Source organism: Heptranchias perlo, chromosome 10, assembly GCF_035084215.1.
Source record: "Heptranchias perlo isolate sHepPer1 chromosome 10, sHepPer1.hap1, whole genome shotgun sequence".
Lineage (NCBI taxonomy): Eukaryota > Metazoa > Chordata > Chondrichthyes > Hexanchiformes > Hexanchidae > Heptranchias > Heptranchias perlo.
In genome coordinates, this window is record NC_090334.1 from 34,478,998 (window position 1) to 34,502,084 (window position 23,087).

The 23,087-nt window shown below is 41.5% G+C and overlaps 1 protein-coding gene across 3 annotated transcripts in view; it reads right to left on the minus strand.

The window, feature by feature from the left end:
• Window positions 1-10,566: 10,566 nt before the first annotated feature.
• The window catches only part of snx6 (sorting nexin 6), a 46,274-nt gene continuing 33,753 nt past the window's right edge, over window positions 10,567-23,087 (minus strand). For all 3 annotated transcript variants that reach the window (XM_067991439.1, XM_067991440.1, XM_067991441.1), the window contains 5 exons: window positions 22,471-22,510; window positions 18,416-18,502; window positions 15,547-15,706; window positions 14,998-15,083; window positions 10,567-11,216 (listed from right to left, as the gene is read on the minus strand). In XM_067991439.1, coding sequence (XP_067847540.1) covers window positions 11,163-11,216; window positions 14,998-15,083; window positions 15,547-15,706; window positions 18,416-18,502; window positions 22,471-22,510 — 427 coding nt within the window. In that variant the 3' untranslated portion in view covers window positions 10,567-11,162. The remainder of the gene's footprint in view (window positions 11,217-14,997; window positions 15,084-15,546; window positions 15,707-18,415; window positions 18,503-22,470; window positions 22,511-23,087) is intronic.

The window sequence follows — 23,087 nt, forward strand, 5'->3', positions numbered from 1 at the left end:
AGAACAGAAAATATAGTTCCAGAGCGGGCTGAGTATAGTGACACCACTATCCCCGAGCCGAATGGAGATGTTTAGTCCCCATCAATCATGCCTGGAGACTGCACTGGTATAAGTGGCTGGGATTGATTTTACCGACATAATTTGTACTGCACGGTGGACTCATGACTAAAGGTCAGAGCATGTGGAGTCAAGGGACAAGTAACAGAACGGATCGCAAGACTTGAACGATTCGGAGTCGGGAATCAGAAGTACGATTTAAAAATTTGCAGCCGACACGAAATTGGGGATGCAGTTAATACAAAGGAAGACTACATCAAAGTGCAAGAAGAATGCAGAATGGGCATGTAATTAGCAGATTAATTTCAGTATAGCTAAGTGTGAGGTGGTACATTTTGGTAGGAAGAATAAGGTACATACCGCTTGGATAATAAGTCTAAATGGAAGAGGTGCAAAGGGATCTTGAGGTACAGATACACAAATCACTAAAAGTAGCAACTGGGAGGTTAATAAGACCATAAAAAAGCAAACCAACCAATGGGGTTCATTTCTAGAGAGATATAATTGAAAAGCAGATAAGTTATGTTAAACTTATATAGAACCTTGATTAGACCACACTCGGAGCACTGTGAACAGTTCTGGTCTCCGTGATATATAAAGGATATAGAGACACTGGAGATGGTGCAAAATAGGTTTACTAGGATGATACCAGAACCGAGAGGTTATATCTATCATGAAAGATTGAGCAGGCTGGGGCTTTTTTCTCTAGAAAAGAGAAGACTGAGGGGTGACCTGATAGAGGTCTTTAAGATTATGAAAGGGTTGGATAGGGTAGATGTAGACAAGATGTTACCAGTTGCCAGGGAGACCAGAACTAGGGGCCATAAATATAATATAGTCACTAATAAATCTAATAGGGAATTCAGGAGAAACTTCTTTATCCAGAGAGTGGTTAGAATGTGGAACTCTCTACCACAAGGAGTAGTTGAGGCGACTTGCATAGATGCATTTAAGGGAAGCTAGATAAATACATGAGGGAGAAAGGAATGGAAAGATATGTTGATAGGGTTAGATGAAGAGGGGTGGGAGGAGGCTCGTATAGAGCATAACCACCGGAATGGATCTGGTGGGCCGAATGGCCTGTTTCTGTGCTGTACATTCTATGTAACTACCCTCCACTCACTGCAATTTGTTGGAGAAATCATAGAATTATATAGAATGTACACCACGAAACAGGCCATTTGGCCTAATAGGTCCATGCCGGTCACACAAACCTCCTCCTACTTCATCTAAACCTGTGGCCAATTTAGGAAAAATATTCAGGAAAATCCCTTTCCAATTCCCTAATGTTATCAACCTATTTGCTATCCATTGTAATATCTTACTGTCAATGCCTCAAGATGAAATATGACACAGTAGCTTTCTGTGTGGTATTTTATCGAAGGCTTTGTTGAAATCAAGGTGTTTGGCACCAACTGGACTGCCATCATCCACTAATTTGGTCAGTTCCTTCAAGAACTGTCAGGTTAGTGAGGCAGGATTTCTCTTTTATAAAGCAATGTTAGGATTCTCCACTAGCTACCCACCTCTCCAGGCAATCATTTATCCCAACCTTTATAATGCCTTCCATCATCTTCCCAACAACTGATGTTGAACTAACTGGTATTTAATTCCTAGGGTCTGATTTTTACCTGTCCCTAAATATTAGAACCACATGAGACTCTCTCCAGTCCACTAGAATGATCCCAGACCTCAAAGAGCTATTAATTATATGAGCCAATGCCTTGCATAATACTCCCATTTCCTTCAGATTAATGTTATCAGGTCCACCAGCCTGTGTGCTTTATTCCTAGATAAGACCATTTCTTTGTTTATTTGTACAGATTCAATTTTAGGAGCACCCCTATTCATCATCACTGGCACCTTAGCATCATCTTCGATAGTGAAAATTGATGCAAAGTATCCATTTAGCACTTCAGTCATGCCTAGTCCTCAAATCTCAGCAGCCCTGCTAAATCTCTCAATAGCCTTATGTGGTTCTTAATAATTTTCTGGCATCATTTATAACAGAAAAAAAGCTTTACCATCGTTACTACCACTATCTATAACCCTTTTTCTAACGTACTTGTTATTTTGAAGTCCGTAATTTTTTACTTTGTTTATTTTGTTTAAAACCATATTTTGGATACTAGAAATTTCAGTTACTGAAAAAGATAACAGCGGACAAAATTTTTTTGAAGAAGCCTTTTGGCTGATTTTTTTGGTTCATCAATAAACTATGATGGCAGAATGTTTACATGCTTCGATAGGGATTCACCATTATAATTGTTTACAAAGGGATTCCCATTATAAATTACATTATAATTTACATACAGAATTTCAATGTTAAATGTTGGCATAAAAAATGTGACAAAATCGTGACACGGGAAGTAAGGTTTACGAACAGGGATTGTGCACTCATCCACATGATTTTTTTAATATATGGATCATTTGACTGTTTATGTGTTTCGCATTGGTGTGTCGATGCTCCAAGCTGACTCCACCCTGTTCACAAGTCAAATTGATCCCACCATAAGACATCAAACATTAAATTTTGACCTCTCTCATTTCACCTCCTCCCTGCCCTCTGTTTATGACCAGAAGATGCCTATGTAACCTGAATTTCCTCTGTATCCTTTCTTGTCCGCATTTTGGCTGCCGGATCTGAACCCATTAGTTCTAACTCTCTTTTGTTCCTCTTGACCCCCCTCCTGTCTGCTCCCTTATCTGTCATCTAGCCATACCACCTTTTATATCTCCCCTCACTGGTAATTTGTCTCCCTTCCCAATCCCTACTGCCTTCTTACTCCCCTACTGCAGTCTCAGGCCTGAATCCCCCTTGGATACTCCCACAGCTAGTCTCTGTGTCTCTCTCAACATTCCCTAAAGGGCTCATTGAGGCACCTGTCACTGCATCCTTACAAGCAGCAACCTCAGCTGCCCCATCCTCTCTCGCCAACCTTCCCGTCAGATGGCTAATCTCACCAACCTCCCACCACTGCCCTCCCAATGCCAGGGGATTAACAGTCATCGCCCCTCTCCAATTCCCTTCCAGAATGTCTGTTTACTCGTGAACAAGGATCTTGCCATCCATGATCTTATGGACAAATGCATTGATATCCTGGCTGAGATGGAAACTTAGCTTATGGGTGGCAACACTTTGCTCCATACTGAAGCCACCCCATCTGGCTTTATTTTCTAATATCTGCCCTGTCCAAACTGCCATGGTGGCAGTGTGGCCTTTATCACAAAATCATACCTTGGTTCCCTGCCCCTTCGGTATCTTCTCTTCTTTGAAGTACTGCATCTTGTCCACCTCCCTCACATCTCCTTTAAAATCTTGGTTCTCTACTGCCCCCTCAAGCCTACCCCAAGAATCTCACCGAGCTAGCCTCATTCTTTTCCTCCCTCAGCCTCTGCTCTGATAGATTCCTCATCCATGGTGATTTCAATCTCTCTCAACTCCCCTTGCCGCCTTCTCTCCTCTGATTTCACTGTCTTCCCTTAACCTCTGCCTCCATATAAACTCTCCAGACTCGACTATTTCAATGCACCCCTGGCCAGTCTCCCAACCTTCACCCTCTCAAACTTAAGCTCATCCAAAACTCTGATGTCTATATCCTATCTCACATCAAGTCCTACTCACCCTTCACTCCTGTCCTTGCTGACCTACATTGGCTCCTGGTCCCCCAACACTTCCAATTTGAATTTTTTATCTTTTGTGTTTAAATTCCTTACATGGCCACACCCCTGCCTACCTCTATAACTTCTTCCAGCCCGACAAACCCCCAACCTCACCATGTATCTGACTCTAGCCTCTCTCCCTCCACCCCACCCACCCCACCCCCCGTTCCACCATTGGTGGCCCTGTCTTCAGCCACCTAGGTCCCACGCTTTGCAATTTTCTCCTTAACCCCTCCGCCTCTCTCTCCTCCTTAAAACCCACCTCTTTCACCAAGATTTTGGTCATCCCTTCCGCTATCTCTTTCTTTGGCTTGGCCTCCATTTTTGTCTGATTATGCTTCTGTGAAGTACCATGGGATATTTTCTGTGTTGAAGTCGCTATATAAATGCAAGTTAATGTTTGTTCATCTTTGATAAAACAAATAAATAATGTCTGATGTGGCGCACTATCACTTATGAAGGCATAAATCCAGTTGTTAAAAGCAATGACAAGACAAGGTTTGCTGGTTTTTTTTCCCAGGAAAGCTAACGAAAGTCGACTTGGATCTCACAGCAAGGATAAACCACCCTCATAGATATGCGGAGTTGGGACTCGTCAATGAGGGTGATATGTGATATTATAGCTGAAATAATCTAGGATAAGGTTAGAAAAGACCAACAAAAGGCCTAACGCTTAACATTTGTTCTATATTCATTTACTACATTATACACTGACTTATTTCTCAGCAATGAATTGGTGATAATGTAACAATTATTCCTTGTAATAGTACTAACGAGGGAAACAGACACAGTGTGAAGGGAGTCTCATGGTACGCATTTATAAATAAACTAGATAGCATTCATTCTTTTCCTTGGTGGGCAGTTACAGCAAATAGGTAACTTTCTAAGTACTTCACTGTGAGGCAGCGGTGGGTTGAAAAGTATATAAATAAACTTTTACAGCTGTTACTGTATGGTCTATGCTTTTTGTGATATCAGGATGAATGCAAGATTTAAATATTCACCCATCCAATTTCTACTTTTGAACTGCTTCATGTGAGCTTGAAGGAGGTTGCAGTTTCCTTTCAACTTCCTATAATTAAAACATTAAATAACAACTTTGTACTAACTGGGATCATAGTGTCTATTTCACAATCATGTACCCATATTGTCCAAATGGATATGCCCTGCACTGATTTTATTGCTCTTTATTTGTAGTTCCATGACTAAAATTCAGGTTTCAATTTATTGGTATACTCTTATGATTATTAAATATAAAGAATCCTGACCTACAGTGGTATAGCACAAGAATGTTTTCAGTGGATGCTACTGCTCTCATGTTCTTCTGATAATGGAATTATGGATTGTTATAGTGCATCTTTCACAATCTTCAATTTTTTTAGTGTCTAAATTGTATTGAATAATGCTGGGGGTTTACTAAATATTCTATTTTTGTTCTTTGGTTGTAGTGCAATATCACACAATCTTCCCAGTTGGCCACCAGTGGAAATTATTTGCACTTTTCCCAACTGAAGTCTAGAAAATGAACACATATATAGTATGAACTACAATCAAGGATATGGAAACTTTTCCACTTACAACCTGACTTACACAATCTATTGGTGATTTTGTTGATTGTGGGTCATGGTGTGAGGCAATGTGTGTCCCACAAAGGTCCACACATCATATAAAACATTAAATTCAGTATGTCCTGCTACATTCTTTTGAAAAGTCCTTTATAACCCATTTCCTGTGATGCCTGTAGGTAACACTGCCTTAATAGATCGTTACAATGTTAGTAATCGTCTCCTGTTACATTGCACACAGGGAGTCTAGACTAAATGTAGTACTCAGGTGAAGCAATGTTAGAGGGTAGGGGATAATTTGACCAGGATGTGCAGATGTAATTCAATCCCCATTTTAAAGTCATACAGTCCCCCTCCCTATTTTTCTATATACTTTGATTTTATATTAGTTATAGCTAAATAGCAAAACTTATGGCAATTTGGGAAGTGGCAATGTATAATTGGTTAGAGCATAGGAGTTTATCTGTAGTACAAGCTGAGAAGCTAAGAGATGTAAAACTGAGGCATTACAGTGGGTGGGAGTAATAGAGCATGACAAGTTTACATATTTTACAACACCAAGTTATAGTCCAGCAATTTTATTTTAAATTCACAAGCTTTCGGAGGCTTCCTCCTTCCTCAGGTGAACGAAATGAAATCCTCGAAATGAAATCGCATTTATAATTCACAGAACAATGCTTGGTGATTACAGACAGTTTTTTCAACTGCCCGTTGCCAAGGTAATCAGTGTGCAGACAGACAGGTGTTACCTGCAAGGTCTCAGAATATACAAATCACCAAAAAAAACAACAAACAAAAAAAAGAGATAGAGAGGTAGAAACATAGAAAAGACAGCAACTGACCCGTTATATTAAAAACAGATAACATTTGTTCGAGCAGAAATTGAAAGCCAAGTTCCGCACCCATGAGGACGGCCTCAACCGGGATCTTGGGTTCATGTCACGCTACACGTTACCCCACCAGCGAACAAATGTTATCTGTTTTTAATATAACGGGTCAGTTGCTGTCTTTTCTATGTTTCTACCTCTCTATCTCTGTTTTTTTTTGTTTGTTGTTTTTTTTGGTGATTTGTATATTCTGAGACCTGGCAGGTAACACCTGTCTGTCTGCACACTGATTACCTTGGCAACGGGCAGTTGAAAAAAACTGTCTGTACTCACCAAGCATTGTTCTGTGAATTATAAATGCGATTTCATTTCGAGGATTTCATTTCGTTCACCTGAGGAAGGAGGAAGCCTCCGAAAGCTTGTGAATTTAAAATAAAATTGCTGGACTATAACTTGGTGTTGTAAAATTGTTTACAATTGTCAACCCCAGTCCGTCACCGGCATCTCCACATCAAGTTTACATAGGCAGCTTCCATTATAAATGTGGGCATAGGTATTTATAATGGAGAAAAAATGAAAAAATGTGGCAAAAACTTAACAGAAAATAAGGTTTTGTAGACAGGAAGAGTGCACAGATGTAAAACATTAAATTTATTATAGAGACGACAGTTTGTGACACACTGTTACTACTGCAGTTCTGTGCTCTGGCCAGAGTGGTTCTACCAGTTTCTTTTCAGTCTCTAAACCTTAGTATGTTACCATCTTGGTTCTCTACTCTCTTGTGGTTTTAAGTCAAATTTTTCTTAAAATCTTTGAATTTCTGCTCCCTTGCAGGTTTTTGCCTATCTCTGCTAGCCCCACTTTTCCTTCAAGACTCCAGATCCTCCACTTCTGCTGCCTACCCTCCTTATGGCCACTATTGCTGGTCTGCCACAGGCCCATTATTAGCCACCTCTGCTTGCTCCCTCAGCCATTTTTACATACTGCCACTCTCCGGCCCGGATTCCCACTCCTTCTCCGGCTTCCTACCTCGTTCTTCCAATCCAGTGCTTCCCCCTCCACCCCCGTCCGCAATCTGCTCTGTGACCTAAGTACTGCCATTCTGCCCCCACTCTGGTGGTTCTTCCGAATGATCCAAAGCCCTTCTCCCAGTACTCTGTCCCTATCCCACTGGTGACTTTAGGATGCTTCACCCTCCGTTCTTGGGCCCTTCTCTATAGCTGGAACTGGAAATATGTAATACAATTGAATTTTAAAAAAACTGTGAATTTAAATCTACAAATACTGAGCTCCATTTTCAAAATGATTTAAAAAGCTGCTCCCTCAATTTTTACTTCCACTCTGTGTTTGTATTTTTCAGTCCGACAATCATGGATTGTTTTTGAGTTGCTACTTTTAAACCCTATTCTTTTTAAAAAAAACATTGCCCACTACAAAACCTTGCACGACTCCTGTCCTCAATTTTTATAATCATATGATTTTTATCTTTCTTCACTACCTTGGAGACCAGTTCTGGGGCTAGGGTGACCTGTACAAGATGGACAGGTTGCACCTCAACAGCACTGGGACCAATGTCCCTGCAGGAAGGTGCTGTGAGGGAGGGTTTAAACTAATTTGTCAGGGGGATGGGCACCAGGATGAAGCATCAGAGGGGAGAAACAAGATGCACAAAGGACTGGGTGAAACAAACAGCATTAGAATAAAGAGTAATTTAGAAATAGGAGGGACCAGACAGTGGGGGGGGGGGGGGGGGGGGGGAGATGGGGGAAGAGGGGCGTGGGGGGAATGCGGCAGACAAGGATGGGTTTGGACTGCATGTGCGTAAGTGCACGGAGTATTTAAATAGGGTTGGGTGAGCTGCAGACACAAATTGCCACATGGAATTATGATAGTGGCAGTAACGGAGATCTGGCTCAAACAAGGGAAATATTGGGAACTTAATATTCCTGACTACAAAGTATTCAGGAAAGATAGGGAAGGAGGCAATATTGATCAAAGATAACTGTTACAGCACTGGAAAGAGATGATGTACCAGAAGGTTCAAAGTCAGAATTTATTTGGTTAGAATTAAGGAATAGAGGAGCTATTACGCTGCTGGTATATGCTATAGGCCACCAAATACTGGGAAGGAGATAGAGGAGCAAATTTGCAGGGGAGATTTGATAGAGGTATTCAAAAATCATAATTTCGGCAAGAGTAAATAAGGAGAAACTGTTTCCAATGGCAGAAGGGTCAGTAACCAGAAGACACAGATTTAAGGTAATTGGCAAAAGAACCAGAGGCTAGATGAGGAGAAATTTTTTTAAGCAGCAAGTTTTGATGAGCATGAAAGGGTGGTGGAGCACATTCAATAATAACTTTCAAAAGGGAATTGGAGAAATACTTGAAGGGGGAAAATTTGTCGGGCTGCAGGGAAAGGGCAAGGGAGTGGGACTAATTGGATAGCTCTTTCAAAGAGCCGGCAGTCACGATGGGCCAAATGGCCTCCTTCTGTGCTATATCATTCTTTACGATTACCGCTCACCATTCTCTTCATTGTAACAGCCCAAGCTCCCCCTTTCCTCCACAGACCTCATCCTGCTAACATCTGTGATCAGCACTCACCAGCACCAAATTCTCTGGAACCCTCAACTTTGAGGGGAACTGCCTCCCTCCCCCAACACTCTCCCCACAGCAATGGAGGAGTGCTGATAAAATGTAATGTTAAAAAATATTAAAATTTTCAACCACATAATCCCACCAAGGCTCTGGAGAAGTGAGGCTTGAAGCAGCAAGGCTGGGCCCACTGGCATGATTGAGAATAGAAGCAAGGCCACCAGGGATATAGCTGATGATTCACAAACTACAGGCCATAAAAGAGGAAGGCCACAATGCCACCAGTACTGGGAGGTATAATTACAATAAGGCAAGTTTATGTAGGCAAAGTCCATGTTAAAAGTGTACATGAGAATTTATAATGGAAAAAGTTGTCATAAAATGAGTTTTATGTGGCACAGAAAGGAAGTACATGCAGGTCTAAGATTTTTAATACATTATAGAGATATACAGTAAATAGTCTTTGTAGTGTATGAAAGAAAGTTAACAAATACTGGGCTCTTTTTTCCAAATTACATTTGTATTTTGCAGTCAGGGCGCAAGCTACCATTAAGGTAACCCAGGCAGTAACCTCTAATTTTTGTCCTGATTTGTAGGGAGAACAGAAAGATATCAAGTGTAGAAGATAAAGGTGAATGCAAAACCTTATTACAACTGCACAATAAAGAATTATGTAATCAACTTGCAAAAATAAGCATGAAGCGTAATAGTAAAATGCCAAAACTGCCACGTTTGTTGAGGACAGGCAAAAAAAAAGTTTGGACTTGGTTATGGGCCATGGTGTAGCAATTATTCAATGTTTGACAACAGTCCATTTAACAGTTTATTTCTATCCTTCGGGGACCTTTGTATGACTGTTATCCAATTTCAGCTTTATTCTAAAGTTTCCCCAATTCTGGATTCATTATTAGTTACCAGCTATAATATTTTTAGCAAGCAGCCATGCTTAACAGGTAGAGCTGTGTATTGGGCAGTAGCTAGAAACATCCTTAATACATATTGGACTGCAGTGTTATCAGTAGTTTTTTTTTAAAAAAGTGAAGGGGGCATGCAAAATCTTCTTACTATGTCCACTGGAACTGTGAAAAACATACAGCAATACAACAAAATTATAGACTTTTTGTCCTTCCAAATTTGGATTCTAGCTAGAGAAAGTATTTTGAGTTATATAACTCTGCAGGTGGCAACAATTTGAGGTGATAAATTAAGAGTCTCAAACCAGAAATATACTGGCACATTAATGTATACTCGCTTAAGTGCAAGTTTATACAGTGCACAACATTCTAATTGGAATCCCTAATATGGCAGAAGTACTTCTGAGCTTTTTTTAAACTATACATTTGACAGATTCTTGGTGATGTCATTCTTCCATCAATTAAAGTACATCACTCCTTTAAAAAGGAGGGGAAAAAGTTTAACGGTTTATTATACATTATGTTTTGCGTGCAAATTTTTCAATGAGACACAGAATTACTAAAATATTGCAATATAATAAAACTATTTCTGCGTCAACTACTTTACAACTAGAAATTTGTCGTTTGAGGTTCCTGGCTTGGCAGTCTAGAATTATCAGAGTGGGTAACTGTTGCAGGTCTTGGTTGGGTTGTCAAATGTCAGACCTTATTGGAAAGACAAAGATGGGGTGCTGGAAGAACTTGAATTGTACAGCTCAATTCAATTGAAATCAAAGTTTGGCCATAGAGATGTCCATGGGCTGCTCTAGAATGCATTCTAACAGGCATCCTGCAGAGGGAATTTTATAAAGTACGTGCTAAATTATCAGTAGAAAGCAACAGGAAGCCATTAGTCTACTTACCCATACAGGTATTAAATAGGTTAATAAGCAAGAGATGAAAACATTCTCTAGTTTACCAGTTTATTTTACAATGGTTAGGAATCATTCTACAAGTTTAAGGCAGATATACTTATACATTTGATTTAGAAATTATACTCAAAAAGTTATAACATAAATCTTAGTTGAAGACTTGAAGTGTTATCAATATAAAAAATGAAGACTAATTGTCATATTAAGATGTTGGAACAGCACTAAATGCCAAACAATGAATTGTGTGACAATACTGAATACATCTAATGGTATTACTTAGGTTTTTTTCTTAAAAAACATTGTAATTAGGCCTTTGATATTGTAAAAATGAATAAAGTTGGCAACCAAATATATAGTAGTATCGAAGATATTGGCAATTGCTGAAGAAAATATTTTGGTTTCTGGACAATCAAATACAAATGACATGTGCTCTGTGGCATCTCGGAATTAGGTTTTCTCTAACAAAGTTTCTCTCTTCTAGTCAGATGCAGTGGTGGTGTTTACTTCTGACATATATGTAACTTCCTGGCTGTAAATCTTCACCAGAGCGCCATAAAAGCTTGATAAAGTGTTTTTTTCCTTGTAGACTTGGTGTATACAGTCCTTGTTAATGCAAAAATCATAAAGCAGTTAACTGTCACCTTTAAGTGCTACAAGGCAGCTCTGCAGCAACTGCAAGTGTCCCTGCGGATTTTTAAAAAAGCCTCGTTAGGATGAAGGATCTTGAGAAAACAGAACACATCTATTTTGATAAAAACATACAGGATCTGAATACAAACTTTGCAAATTGTGACAAAGTTAAGCAATACTTTGTGATCTATTCACTTAACAAATGCTGTTTAGTGTTGCTTAAAATACTCAACAGTCAAGGAGGTTAGATAACAATGATCCGAGACACAAACAGATGAGCATTTAGGATGCAAACTGTTAACTTAGAAGTGTGGTTTAAATTTAAAAGTGATGAAAACTATATAAAGCCTTCTTGACAGGGACTATACTCATACATTTAACCAGTTCTCCATGATGCTAATATCTCCACACAACAAAAATTGAACATGTATATATAGCATATACATACACAAACACCAAAAAAGTAACTGAGAAAGTAATAAGCTCCCAACTCCTAATCATTCTCATCAAAATGGTACTGTGCAGAGCACTTTCTTAAAAACAAAGGAATTACTGTGGCACTTGGGAACCTCAGACATTTCTGGCATTACAATATTCACACAGTTCTACTATAGAAGGCAACATCATTTTTTCTTCGCAGTCTTTGCAACAAAACTAAATATTTCTGTGGGTTATGGTCTGGCTCATTTACCATCTCCCAGTGTGTTCCGTTTAGAACCTTTGGTGGTACTTGGAGCTTTTATGTAAAAAAAACAAGGACCATTTGGTGCAACAAGCAAATAGTAGACTATAATCGTAATATGACAAGTCATAGTTCTGTTCCATGGACCAGGTCAATGTGCCCAAAGCACCTGCATTGAATTTCTTTTTTATTCGTTCATGGGATGTGGGCATCACTGGCAAGGCCAGCATTTATTGCCCATCCCTAATTGCCCTTGAGAAGGTGGTGATGAGCCGCCTTCTTGAACTGCTGCAGTCCATGTTGTGAAGGTTCTCCCACAGTGCTGTTAGGTAGAGATTTCCAGGATTTTGACCCAGTGACAATGAAGGAACGGCGATATATTTCCAAGTCGGGATGGTGTGCGACTTGGAGGGGAACGTGCAGGTGGTGTTGTTCCCAGGTGCCTGCTGCCCTTATCCTTCTAGGTGGTAGAGGTTGTGGGTTTGGGAGATGTTGTCGAAGAAGCCTTGGCGAGTTGCTGCAGTGCATCCTGTGGATGGTACACACTGCAGCCACAGTGCGCCGGTGATGAAGGAAGTAAATGTTTAGGGTGGTGTATGGGGTGCCAATCAAGCAGGCTGCTTTGTCCTGGATGGTGTAGAGCTTCTCGAGTGTTGTTGGAGTTGCACTCGTCCAGGCAGGTGGAGGGTATTCCATCATAATCCTGACTTGTGCCTTGTAGATGGTGGAAAGGCTCTGGGGAGTCAGGAACTGAGTCACTTGCTGCAGAATACTCAGCCTCTGACCTGCTCTTGTAGCCACAATCTTTACGTGGCTGGTTCAGTTAAGTTTCTGGTCAATGGTGACCCCCCCAAAATGTTGATGGTGGGGGATTCGGTGATGGTAATGCTGTTGAATGCGGGAGGTGGTTAGACTCTCTCTTGTTGGAGATGGTCATGGCCTGGCAGAATGTTACTTGCCAGTTATCAGCCCAAGCCTGGATGTTGTCCAGGTCTTGTTGCATGCGGGCAAGGACTGCTTCGTTATCTGAGGGGTTGCAATTTGTCTTTTTGGGGGAGGGGGAGGGGGGTAGAGGAAGGGTAAAAGGATATATAAGTACAAGATGCTTTTTGGATTCAATATGAAGGAAATGAACAGGTAATGGTTTTTAAAAATAGAACGGTAAAAAAATAGTTGCAAGGTTTTAAAATAACTTGCTTTTGCCAGAAAGTTAGAAAAGAGCATGTAGCTATTGTTTACAGCTACAGATGACTCAAGTTTTCTGTTTGCCAGAACATTCATGGCAAAGTCTTAAGTTTTCCATATGCAGTTAGCAATTGCTCAGTCTCAATGATTCAATATCTTAAAAGGTGCATATTTTTAAAATTAGTTTCTTAATTGATTATATGAGGTTCAATATGATGCAAATTTGTAGGAAGTTGTTCCCTTCATAGCTGAATTGAAGTGTAACAGTTTAACATAGTGTACACCATTAGTTAAGCAGTTTACTTAGAAATTAGCCGTAGTGGGACAAAGGAAGTGGGGAGGCACAAGAGATCAGAGATGGAGGAACGCAGAATTCTTGGAAGGTTGTAGGTTACAAAAATAGGCAGCGGCAAGGCCATGGAGGGATTTGAACAAGAGGATGGAGAATTTTAAAATTGAGGCATTGGTGGACCAGGAGCCAATGTAGGTCAGCGAGCATGGGGTGATGGGAGAACGAGACTTGGTGCAAGTCAGGATACCGGCAGCAGAGTTTTGGACGAGCTTAAGTTTATGGAGGGTGGAAGATGTAAGGCCGGCCAGGAGAGCATTGGGATAATCGAATCTGGAGGTAACAAAAGCATGATAAGGGTTTCAGCAGCAGGTGGGCTGTGGCGGGGCAGAGATGGGCAATATTTCGGAGGTGATACTAGGCGGTCTATGGGGAGAGGATATGGGGTCGAAAGCTCAGCTGAGGGTCAAAGAGGATGCTGAGGTTGCGAATAGTCTGTTTCAGCCTGAGACAGTAGCCAGGGAAGGGAATGGAATCGGTGGCTAAGGTACAAAATTTGTGGCGAGGCCGAAAACAATGGCTTCGGTATCCCTGATGTTTAACTGGAGGAAATTTCTGCTCATCCAGTACTAGATACCGGACAAGCAGGCTGACAACACAGGCCATTGAGGGGTCGAGAGAGGTGGTGGTGAGGTAGAGCCGGGTGTCGACAGCATACACGTGAACCTGATGTTATGTCTTCGGATGATGTCGCCAAGGGCCACCATGTAGATCCTTGTGGGACTCCAGACGTAATGGTGTGGTAGGGGAAGCCATTGCAGGAGATTCTCTGGCTACGACTGGATAGGTAAGAGTGGAATCAGGCGAGGGCAGTCAGCTGAGCTGGACAGCGGAGGAGAGCCGTTGGAAGAGGATAGTGTGATCAACCCGGTCAAAGGCTGCAGACTGGTCGAGAAAGACGAGGAGGGATAGTCCACCACGGTCAGTCAGAGGATTTGAGAATTTGATTAGGGCCATTTGTGCTGTGGCAGGGGCAGAAACCTGATTGGAGCCAAGCTAGAGGAAACCTCACACGTAAGTTTTAAGTTATGGATGCTAGTCCAGCCTGGTATTACTAAAACAGTTTGCAAACTTTTTCGTACTTTGTTAGTTTTCTAACAGTGGAGGTGCAAGTTAAAGTCTGTTAGTGACATCCACCGTGTTAATTTTCTGCTACTGTACTTTTTACTTTGTGAACCCGATTTGTAATTTATAGACTAGGTCAAACTGGTCCATGCTCCTACTGTGTGCAGAAGATGCAGAGTAAAGAAAAATGGATGCACAGCAAGAGCCTTATTTCAGTAAAATCTTTCATCTGTTAATCTAATAGGGCAGATGAGTAAGATTTTTCAGAAGGAGAAAAGTATCAGATGGGATGTTATCTGCAGCATTGTTGAAAAATAGTGCAATCTGGAAACATGGACAGAACACTGTGGTTGAGGAAACTGGGGACAAATCAATAGTTTTGAGACACTTATGAAAGCTTGCAAAGGTTATATTGGAAGATGAAATTTAGTCCTTCGGCTTCAAATTCTAAAAACGTTAAAAAAGTGTTCAGCATCAATACACATATAACGTAAGCTCTAAACTTAATAAATGGATTTCAAATGCATTTCATTTTGTACTTTCAAAAACATTACCTTAGAATGCTTTAGTTCCAATTCTGCCAATTCTACAAGATTTTTTCGAAATGCTGCAACTCTCCGAGTTTTGAAGTCTATAAGCTCTAGGAACAAAATTATGATAGTCAAGGCTACATAATCTCAAGGAAGATTCATATATCTCTAAGTGCCAAGACAACAGAAGCTGAATGCTCAAATATTTGTTCACTCCACTCCACAGATATGATTAGAAAATTAGTCCATTCATTCCTAAATAGTCTGTAAATAGAATCAGTCAGTCAATAAAAAGACACTGTTGAACACTTAAAAGTTATTTTTAAACCACTAAAAATCCTTTACAGCTGTTTTCCCCTATCTTTCAACAAAGAAATGGGCACCTCCACAGCTTCTAGTTTAATGCAGTTCCACTACTCAATTGATAGGCCATGTGCTTCCCATAGAATGAGATTTATAGCAGTACCTCTTCTGAAAAGTAGTATAACAACCACACGCAAAACTTTCAGTTGTACGTGAAGACATTCTGCTTATAAACGGTAAATTTGAAATGTAATGCTATTAAACATTTACCTTGTTTTGCTGAATCTGAAAGTTTCTCAAACTTTTGACAACATAATTGCTGGTTGGTCTCAGCTTGAAGCACATCTTTGTTTTTAGCTCTTGATCTATCCAGTAACTTGTTTGCATTTTCATAATCCACTAATGACCTTGCTCGTCTATAAAGGAGGTCCTGTACACAAAGTCAGGCAGCATGAATAATGAATAACTTTTTTTTTAAAAAGTATACAAAGTCCATGAAAATTACGCAAGATCATACAAATTGAACTTGTGCATATGACTCAGTTTGACTGTTTTCACTGCAACTGCTGCTTAATGTTTTGCATTAAGTAAAAGTCAAAAGCAAGCCAAAGGAAAGCATAAACATTTCTGCAATATATTTGCAATCAAGTAATTGGTTCCTCACCATCCCCAGCTTTGGGCACCTATTCCTTGTTGGGGTATGGTCCCATAGCTACATGGAACCCTCTGGTATATTGCCCAAGTGGTCATCATTCATGTATGATCTTTAATAGTGAGGCCTGACTTTTTCTCCAGGTTAATGTTTTTGGGTAATTCTGGGGTGGCCAATGGAGCAAAATGGGGCAGGGAGGCCTACCAGTAAATCCCCAAGAAAGTTCCAAGAGAATTTTCTTCCATCCCCACTGGGTACAGAAGACAACGCCAGTCATACCATGCAAATGACGGAGGGAAGGCAGGGTTTGCTGGCTTGCTCCAGTTCCCTCTACTAGCACCCGTGGAGAATGTCTCAGTAATTGGGGCTAGGAAAAATAATTATTCTAAACTACTCTGAAGTAGTACACTGCTGCAGAAGGCAGCCTGTACTGTTCTTTTTCATTTAAATCAGCTCCTTATGAGACCTTCAGTATAGGTGTGCTTTTCTTTGTGGGGGGGGGGGGGGGAAAAGAGAAGGGGAGAATTTGGGAGACTAGTGGACTCAGGAAACAGTAGGGTTTCCCTTGGACCGTTCTTCTATACGAGGAGGAAGAGAAGGATCAGGAGAAGCACAACAGACAGGCCAGGTAAATCAGACACCACAGGCATCTTCTGGACTCTACCCAATGGTACCCATGCCTCTATGTCTACAGACCCAGGTGAGGCTATTTCAAACTGACAAATTGGCAATGCTCAAGACGGCTGCAATTCATCACGAGGCAATAACCAAGCTGTGCCTGCTGCCAGATAGCTGAGGCACAGCTCACAAGAGAGACTTCAGGTAACTATGATCTGAGAACACTGCAAAACGAATTCTGCCATATTGGTCCCTATTTAGCAACAAACTCAAATAATTTGCTTTCTGACGTGTAGTTTTCCTTCAAAGCTGCCAAGGCTCCCTTTTAGAAATCATTCTGCTACTCCCTCATACAGGCATTCCCTGAACTTGGTTCAAATCATTACGACATATCCTGTCAATGAGAAAAACATTTCACTGAAAACAAATTAGACAACCTTCCCACTGTTCATGACCCTTGGTGCCAATTTTTGTGCGCCCTTACAATCTTGGCCCTGTGATAGAAGGTTCTGAGGAGTCTGATTGATGATTTGTAGAAGGAACCTTAGGGGATTGAGGTGAGCCTTCCATTTCTTTGGCTGTGGACCGTTTCCCTTTCTGCATTCTGTTGCCACCATATGGAATGCAATCGAGATTTCAGAAAGCATTCCTTAATGGGGGTGAGGACAGGTACAGAAATGAGATACATATGTGCATTCCACTGTTTCCCTAAATGTCCAATTGAGAGTTCGGGAACAGGAGAAGGAAGGAGTTGCGGCCACTACCTTCCACTGGGCCTGGATCATGCCTTTCGTGGGCCACCTTCCCTCAGAGCCAAAAAGATGGGTCCTCTTTTACCAGATTACAGACAATTAAACCTCAACTTAAGAGTTTAAAGTTTTGGGCTCAGTGCCCTGAAGAGCCATCAGCTTCAGACACAATGTTGCGCCAAATTTGTGCAGACACGAAATGGCTGCCTTGGCCCTTACAGCTGCTATAGCCTGTATAATACTGCAGCAGCACCAGATTTTCTAACCTCCCGAAGGCAGACTCCCTGTAGAGGGTCCCAGTAGTGCCAGGATCCCACCAAGAATATAGAATGAAAGTGCTTTAAGAAAAATTGAACAGGTTCTCTGTGTTACATATCTTATTGGGATCAGGAGCTGGTATTCTGGCTGATTGTAACGCAATGTCATTGAAGCTTATTGTTGCCTTGGCTGAAATCAGCTAACTCAGCACAAAACGGATATCGGGTGGGGGGTGGTGTGCCTGCTGAAACCAAGTGGGTGGGCAGTTAAAACAGCCTGGGTTACTTACCCGCCGGAAAACTGCCCAGTCTGCCCAGGTCCCACCATTTCCGATTTTAACAGACGCTAAAGCTGTCCACCCAAAGGAGGCAGGGTCCTAATTCATAAGCTAATTGGTATCCAATGATGTCATTGAACCCCGACAATGATTCTAACTTCAGTTTTCCCGCTAGGTGAAGGCCAGAATTAAGAGGATCAGGAAACTCAAGAGGCCCTCCAGATAAGTTTTTTAAAATTTTTCCTTTGTTGGGCCAGGATGGAGCAGGCAGCCCAATTTTCCGGAGACCGGCAACGGCTTCCATCCATTCCAAGTGGGAAGGTGGACCAACGGCATGCTAATGTGGTTACAAACACTGTGGTCTCATACTGCCTCGGGCAGGCAGGCAACTAACTGAAACCAGCAGATTCCTGCTGGAAACCAGCTGGCAGTTAAAATTCCCCTTCCCTCTTCGAATCTGTGATCATCCTGGTCTGTATGCCTCAACTACTTACTGGTTAAACCTGCTGAGAAATCAAAGGAACCCCCTAAAAATCAGAAATTACTGAACTGTATAAAACAGCAATTGGTTAAAAAATGATTTACCTTACCAGCTTGCGATTCCCTTAAGTAATACCTCAAAAGATCAGAAAGTTTTAGGTCTTCATCTGCTGACACTCGTGCTTCTATTTTCTGGAAAATGAAGTGCAAGAAATCAAGTACAAAATGATAGACCCAACAGGCAGAGGTTACTATGTAAGCTTGAACCAAACCATCTAATGTCAAATTAACTAACCTATGTTTTTCAAAAAATTTCACAGAATAATTTAATTAAACTGAATGCTTAAACAGGCAATGTTCATGCCAAATAGATTGTAGTTAATCTTTTGTACCCATTTCTGATAAATGGGTAACTACACAAATGCTTACCTTGACCTTTGAATATAGATAATTTATAAAGACTCTGAAACCAATAAATACCTACTGCAGTAAAATGCTGAAGTTATCAAATACTGTATATTTTCAGAGAAACATAAAAATTATAAAACTTTTCAATACACTGCATTCTTCAAAATGGAAGAAAATGGGTAACTGGTTATAACTTCAGCACAGAACATTACTCGTTTGAAGAATCAAGCAGGGTATGATTACATGGTAAATTCTTCCATGTAACAGCTACAATAAAAAGTTAAACACAAATGGCAGCAATGTGATGAGAAACTGCAAATAAATTTAATTGATTTTTTTTAAACCAATATGCTAGTTTAAGTTAGATATACACAAGCCAGGATCAGGAGAGGAAATTATAGAAATTACAGCACAGAAGGAGACCATCACACCTGTGCCAGTATTGGCGCTTCATCCGGAGCGATCATTTTTAATACTATTTCCTTGCAACTTTCCCCAAGATACATCAGTCTAACATGTTCAGTCTATTACTCTAAAGGATTTGTAGTCAGGATTCGTATGAATATAGAAACTTTAATATAAACCATTTTAAAATAAATTTAATGACTGCTCACAGCCTGATATCACAGCAAGTTAATGTCCGAAATGAGGAAAAATTTCTTCACTAAGAGGGTTGTTTGTGAATCTTTGGAATTCTCTACCCCAGAGGGCTATAGGTGCTCAATTGTTGAGTACATTCAAGACTGAGACCGATAGATTTTTGGACACTTTAGGAATCAAGGGATATGGGGATAGGACGGGAAAGTGGAGTTGAGGTAAAAGATCAGCCATGATCTTATTGAATGGGTGAGCAGATTCAAGGGGCCGTGTGGCCGACTCCTATTTCTATTTCTTATGTTCATACACTGCACTGTGATAGGATGTAGGTTTGCATCTGTAATTCCCAATACAGCAAAAGCTCCCCTAGCCAATGGGGAAGTCATCAAAGGGAAGACTGTCCGCCTCGGTGCTCCCAGGAGCACACACTGGGAGCGCACATTGGGAAATTGTGCATCTCCAGCCTGTGATTTTCTGTCCATTAAAACTGGCCTAACTGGAAAAGTTATTCGGTACCTTGGTGTCTCCCCCCACTCTTCCAGCACCTTCTCCCTCTGAGCACCTCACCTTGTTCCACCTCCTTTAAAATGCTCACTGACTCCTGCCCACCCCGAATTTCTCAGATATCCTCCCTCAGCCTCTGCAATGAGTGACTCCTTATCCTCACTGATTTCAATCTCCTTCTCAACACACCTTGCTCTTTCGCCTCTGAATTCACTATGCTCCTATTCTCCCTATATCTCACCCTTCACAAACTCCTAACCATATCCACAGCCACCCCCTTGACCTCGCCACCCCTGCTCCCTCTCCACTCCCGTGGTCTTGATCACTGACAAGGCCATCTTCGACCACTTCTTTGTAACCACATCATCCACCACCCAAATCCCCCCATCCCCTTTGAATCTGGTTTCCTTCTCCATCCATCGTGAGAGGAAAAAACTTCCCTAAGTTATTTACAATTGTACTTTCAAACTCCCAACTGCTTAGTCTTTGGCATTTGATTCACCACAATACTTCTGCAGCTGTCTACTTCCTCACCTCCACCTTTGAAGCCCTTGTCCCCATAAAAATCTTTACTCTCTCCATCTGGGTCATTCCCACTGACATGGCCCCCCCACCATCACTCCCTCAAGTCCAAGGGGTGCAGACTTCAACGTATCTGGCGCACAACTAGTTTAGCCGTCCATCACCAGATCTGGCTAGACCACATCATGAGCTATTGGGCCTCACTCTCCACTGCCAAAACCACCCATTATTCCAGGATCATTCTGGACAGCAAAGATAACACTCATCTTTTGTCTACTACCAACTTTTTCCTTAAACCTCTCTCACCTCCCAACAAATGAGAGTAGCTCATGGACCTTTGTCACTCTGCTGCTACCCCTCTTCCCACCAAGTCGAACCACCCCCGCGTCCTCCCTGCCTTAGCCCTGAACCTCCATAGTTTCTCTCCTATCTCCCTTCGTGCCCACCGCAGGCTAATCTCGTTCCCGAGACCCACCTCCACTTTATTTGACTCCATTATTACTAAACTGCTGACCATCCAACTTCACTCCCTGTTCCCCATGCTAGGTGACATGGTAAATGGTTCCCTCTCATTTGGGATTGTCCCCCTCCCTTTCAAAACTCCCTCCTGAAATCACCCACCCTTGACTCCTCTGGTAATTGTAAACTACTGCCCCATCTCCAATCTCCCATTCATCTCCAACATCCTGGAATGTGTTGTCCCCTGCCAAATCTGTGCACATCTTTCCTGCAACTCCCTGACTCTCTCCAATTAATTCCATTCCTGCCACAGCACTGAAACGAACCAAAGTCACAAATGACATTGTCTGTGACTGTGACTACGGTGTTTTATCTCTCCTCGTCCTCTCTGCAGCTTTTGACATGGGTCGACCACACCATCCTCCTCCAAGCCTCTCCTTGATTGTGTCAGCTTAGTGGGACTGCCCTCGCTTAGTTACGCTTACTTATTCAATCATAGCCAGAACATCTCCAACAATGCCTTCCCTCCTGCCCCCGCATCATTACCTCCGGAACCCCTCAAAGATGTATCCTAGACTCACCTCCTCTTCCTCATTTACATGCTGCCTCATGGTGATACCATCCAAAGACATAGGGTTAGCTTCTACATATAAGCTGATGACACCAAGTTCTACCTCTCCACCACCTCCCTCGACTCTAATGTCTGTGTTGTCAGGCTGTTTGTCTCGCATCCAATTTTGGACAAGCTGTAATTCTTTTCAAATTAAACATTGGAAGACTGGAGCCATCGCCTTCGCCACAAATGCTATAGCCTTGCCACCAATTCTATCTCTCTCCCTGGCCACTGTGTCAGGCTGACCCAGGCTATTTTGCAACCTCAGCGTCCTAATCAACCCTGAGCTGAGTTTCTGATCCCATATCCTCCCCTACTTTCACCCCTTTAACATCATGACCTCCACCCATCTGCTGATGAAACACTCATTTATTGTCTTTTTTACCTCCAGACTCGATTACTCCAATGCTCTCTTGGCTGGCCTCCCTTCCTTCATGCCCTGTAAACTTCGGCTCATCTAAACTCTGCTGCACCAAGACCTGCTCACGCATCACTCCTGACCTCGTTGACCTACACTGGCTCTTAATCCCTGCATTTTTAAAATTTTCATCTTTATATTTAGATCCCTTCATGGCCTTGCCCATCCCCAACTCTATAACCTTCTCCAGCCCCACTAACCCCCCTCCCCACCCCCGAACTCTCCATTCTTCTGACTCTGGCATCTTGTGCATGCCCCTTCCCCTCGTCCCATCATTGCTGGCCATGCCTTCAGCGACTTAGGCCCCATACACTGAAGTTCCTTCCTAAATCCCTCTTCCTTTCTACCTCCTCAAAACCCATCTCCTTCGACCAAGCTTTTGGTCACCCCTCCTAATATTTTCTCCCTTAGCACGATGTTCATTTTTCCTCATGCTTCTATGAAGCACCTTGGGAAGTTTTTTTCTATGTTAAAGGTGCTATATAAATGGAAGCTGTTGTTGTATATCCACACTGATGCTGAACTGAGTGGTAATAGGCTTATGGTTTTGAAACAAAAACCTATGAAGGAAAGTTCAGCTAAATTTCAAAATTTGGAAAGTTAGTCAAACTAGATGCATGCAAGACAAAATTGACATACCCTTGTTTTTTCAAATAACTCTGATACCTTCAAGAAAAATCTGAAACAAAATTATGAACATGTTACCAAACTGTAAAGTCTTTTTCCAAAAATAATACATGGTACTTAATGAGAAAAGGGAATTTATTAAACTAATCATTCCAACTAAAGTACTTTATAAGTCATCATTCAAAACCAAGGAAAAACTTGTGGTTAGCTAGGTCAAAGCACCTTTAGGACTCGGGTTTGAACAATGAGTCCCCTCTTAATGATGCTTCTAGGGTTCCCAAGTGAATTGAGTTTGGCTAGTCTCAACCCATCTCTTACTGGGCACAAATTCATACTCCAAAATTGTTCATAGCTTAAGTTGGCAGTTTCATGCGGACAAGGCTGAGGCCGAAAGCAGAAATGTCAAACTGGTGAAATGGGGATGCTTCTATGTTTGAACCATGACACAATGCTGGATAGAGTATCAAAAAATTGAATCTGTGCTATAACTGATTTAGAAGTGTGATACTGATATTGTTAACAGTGGAAAGAATATTCCATTTCTGTATTACTGACATTTGTCATCTGGATGGACAGACTGTTCACTCCCAAAACATTACATTCAAAATTAGTAAAAATAGCATAGCATA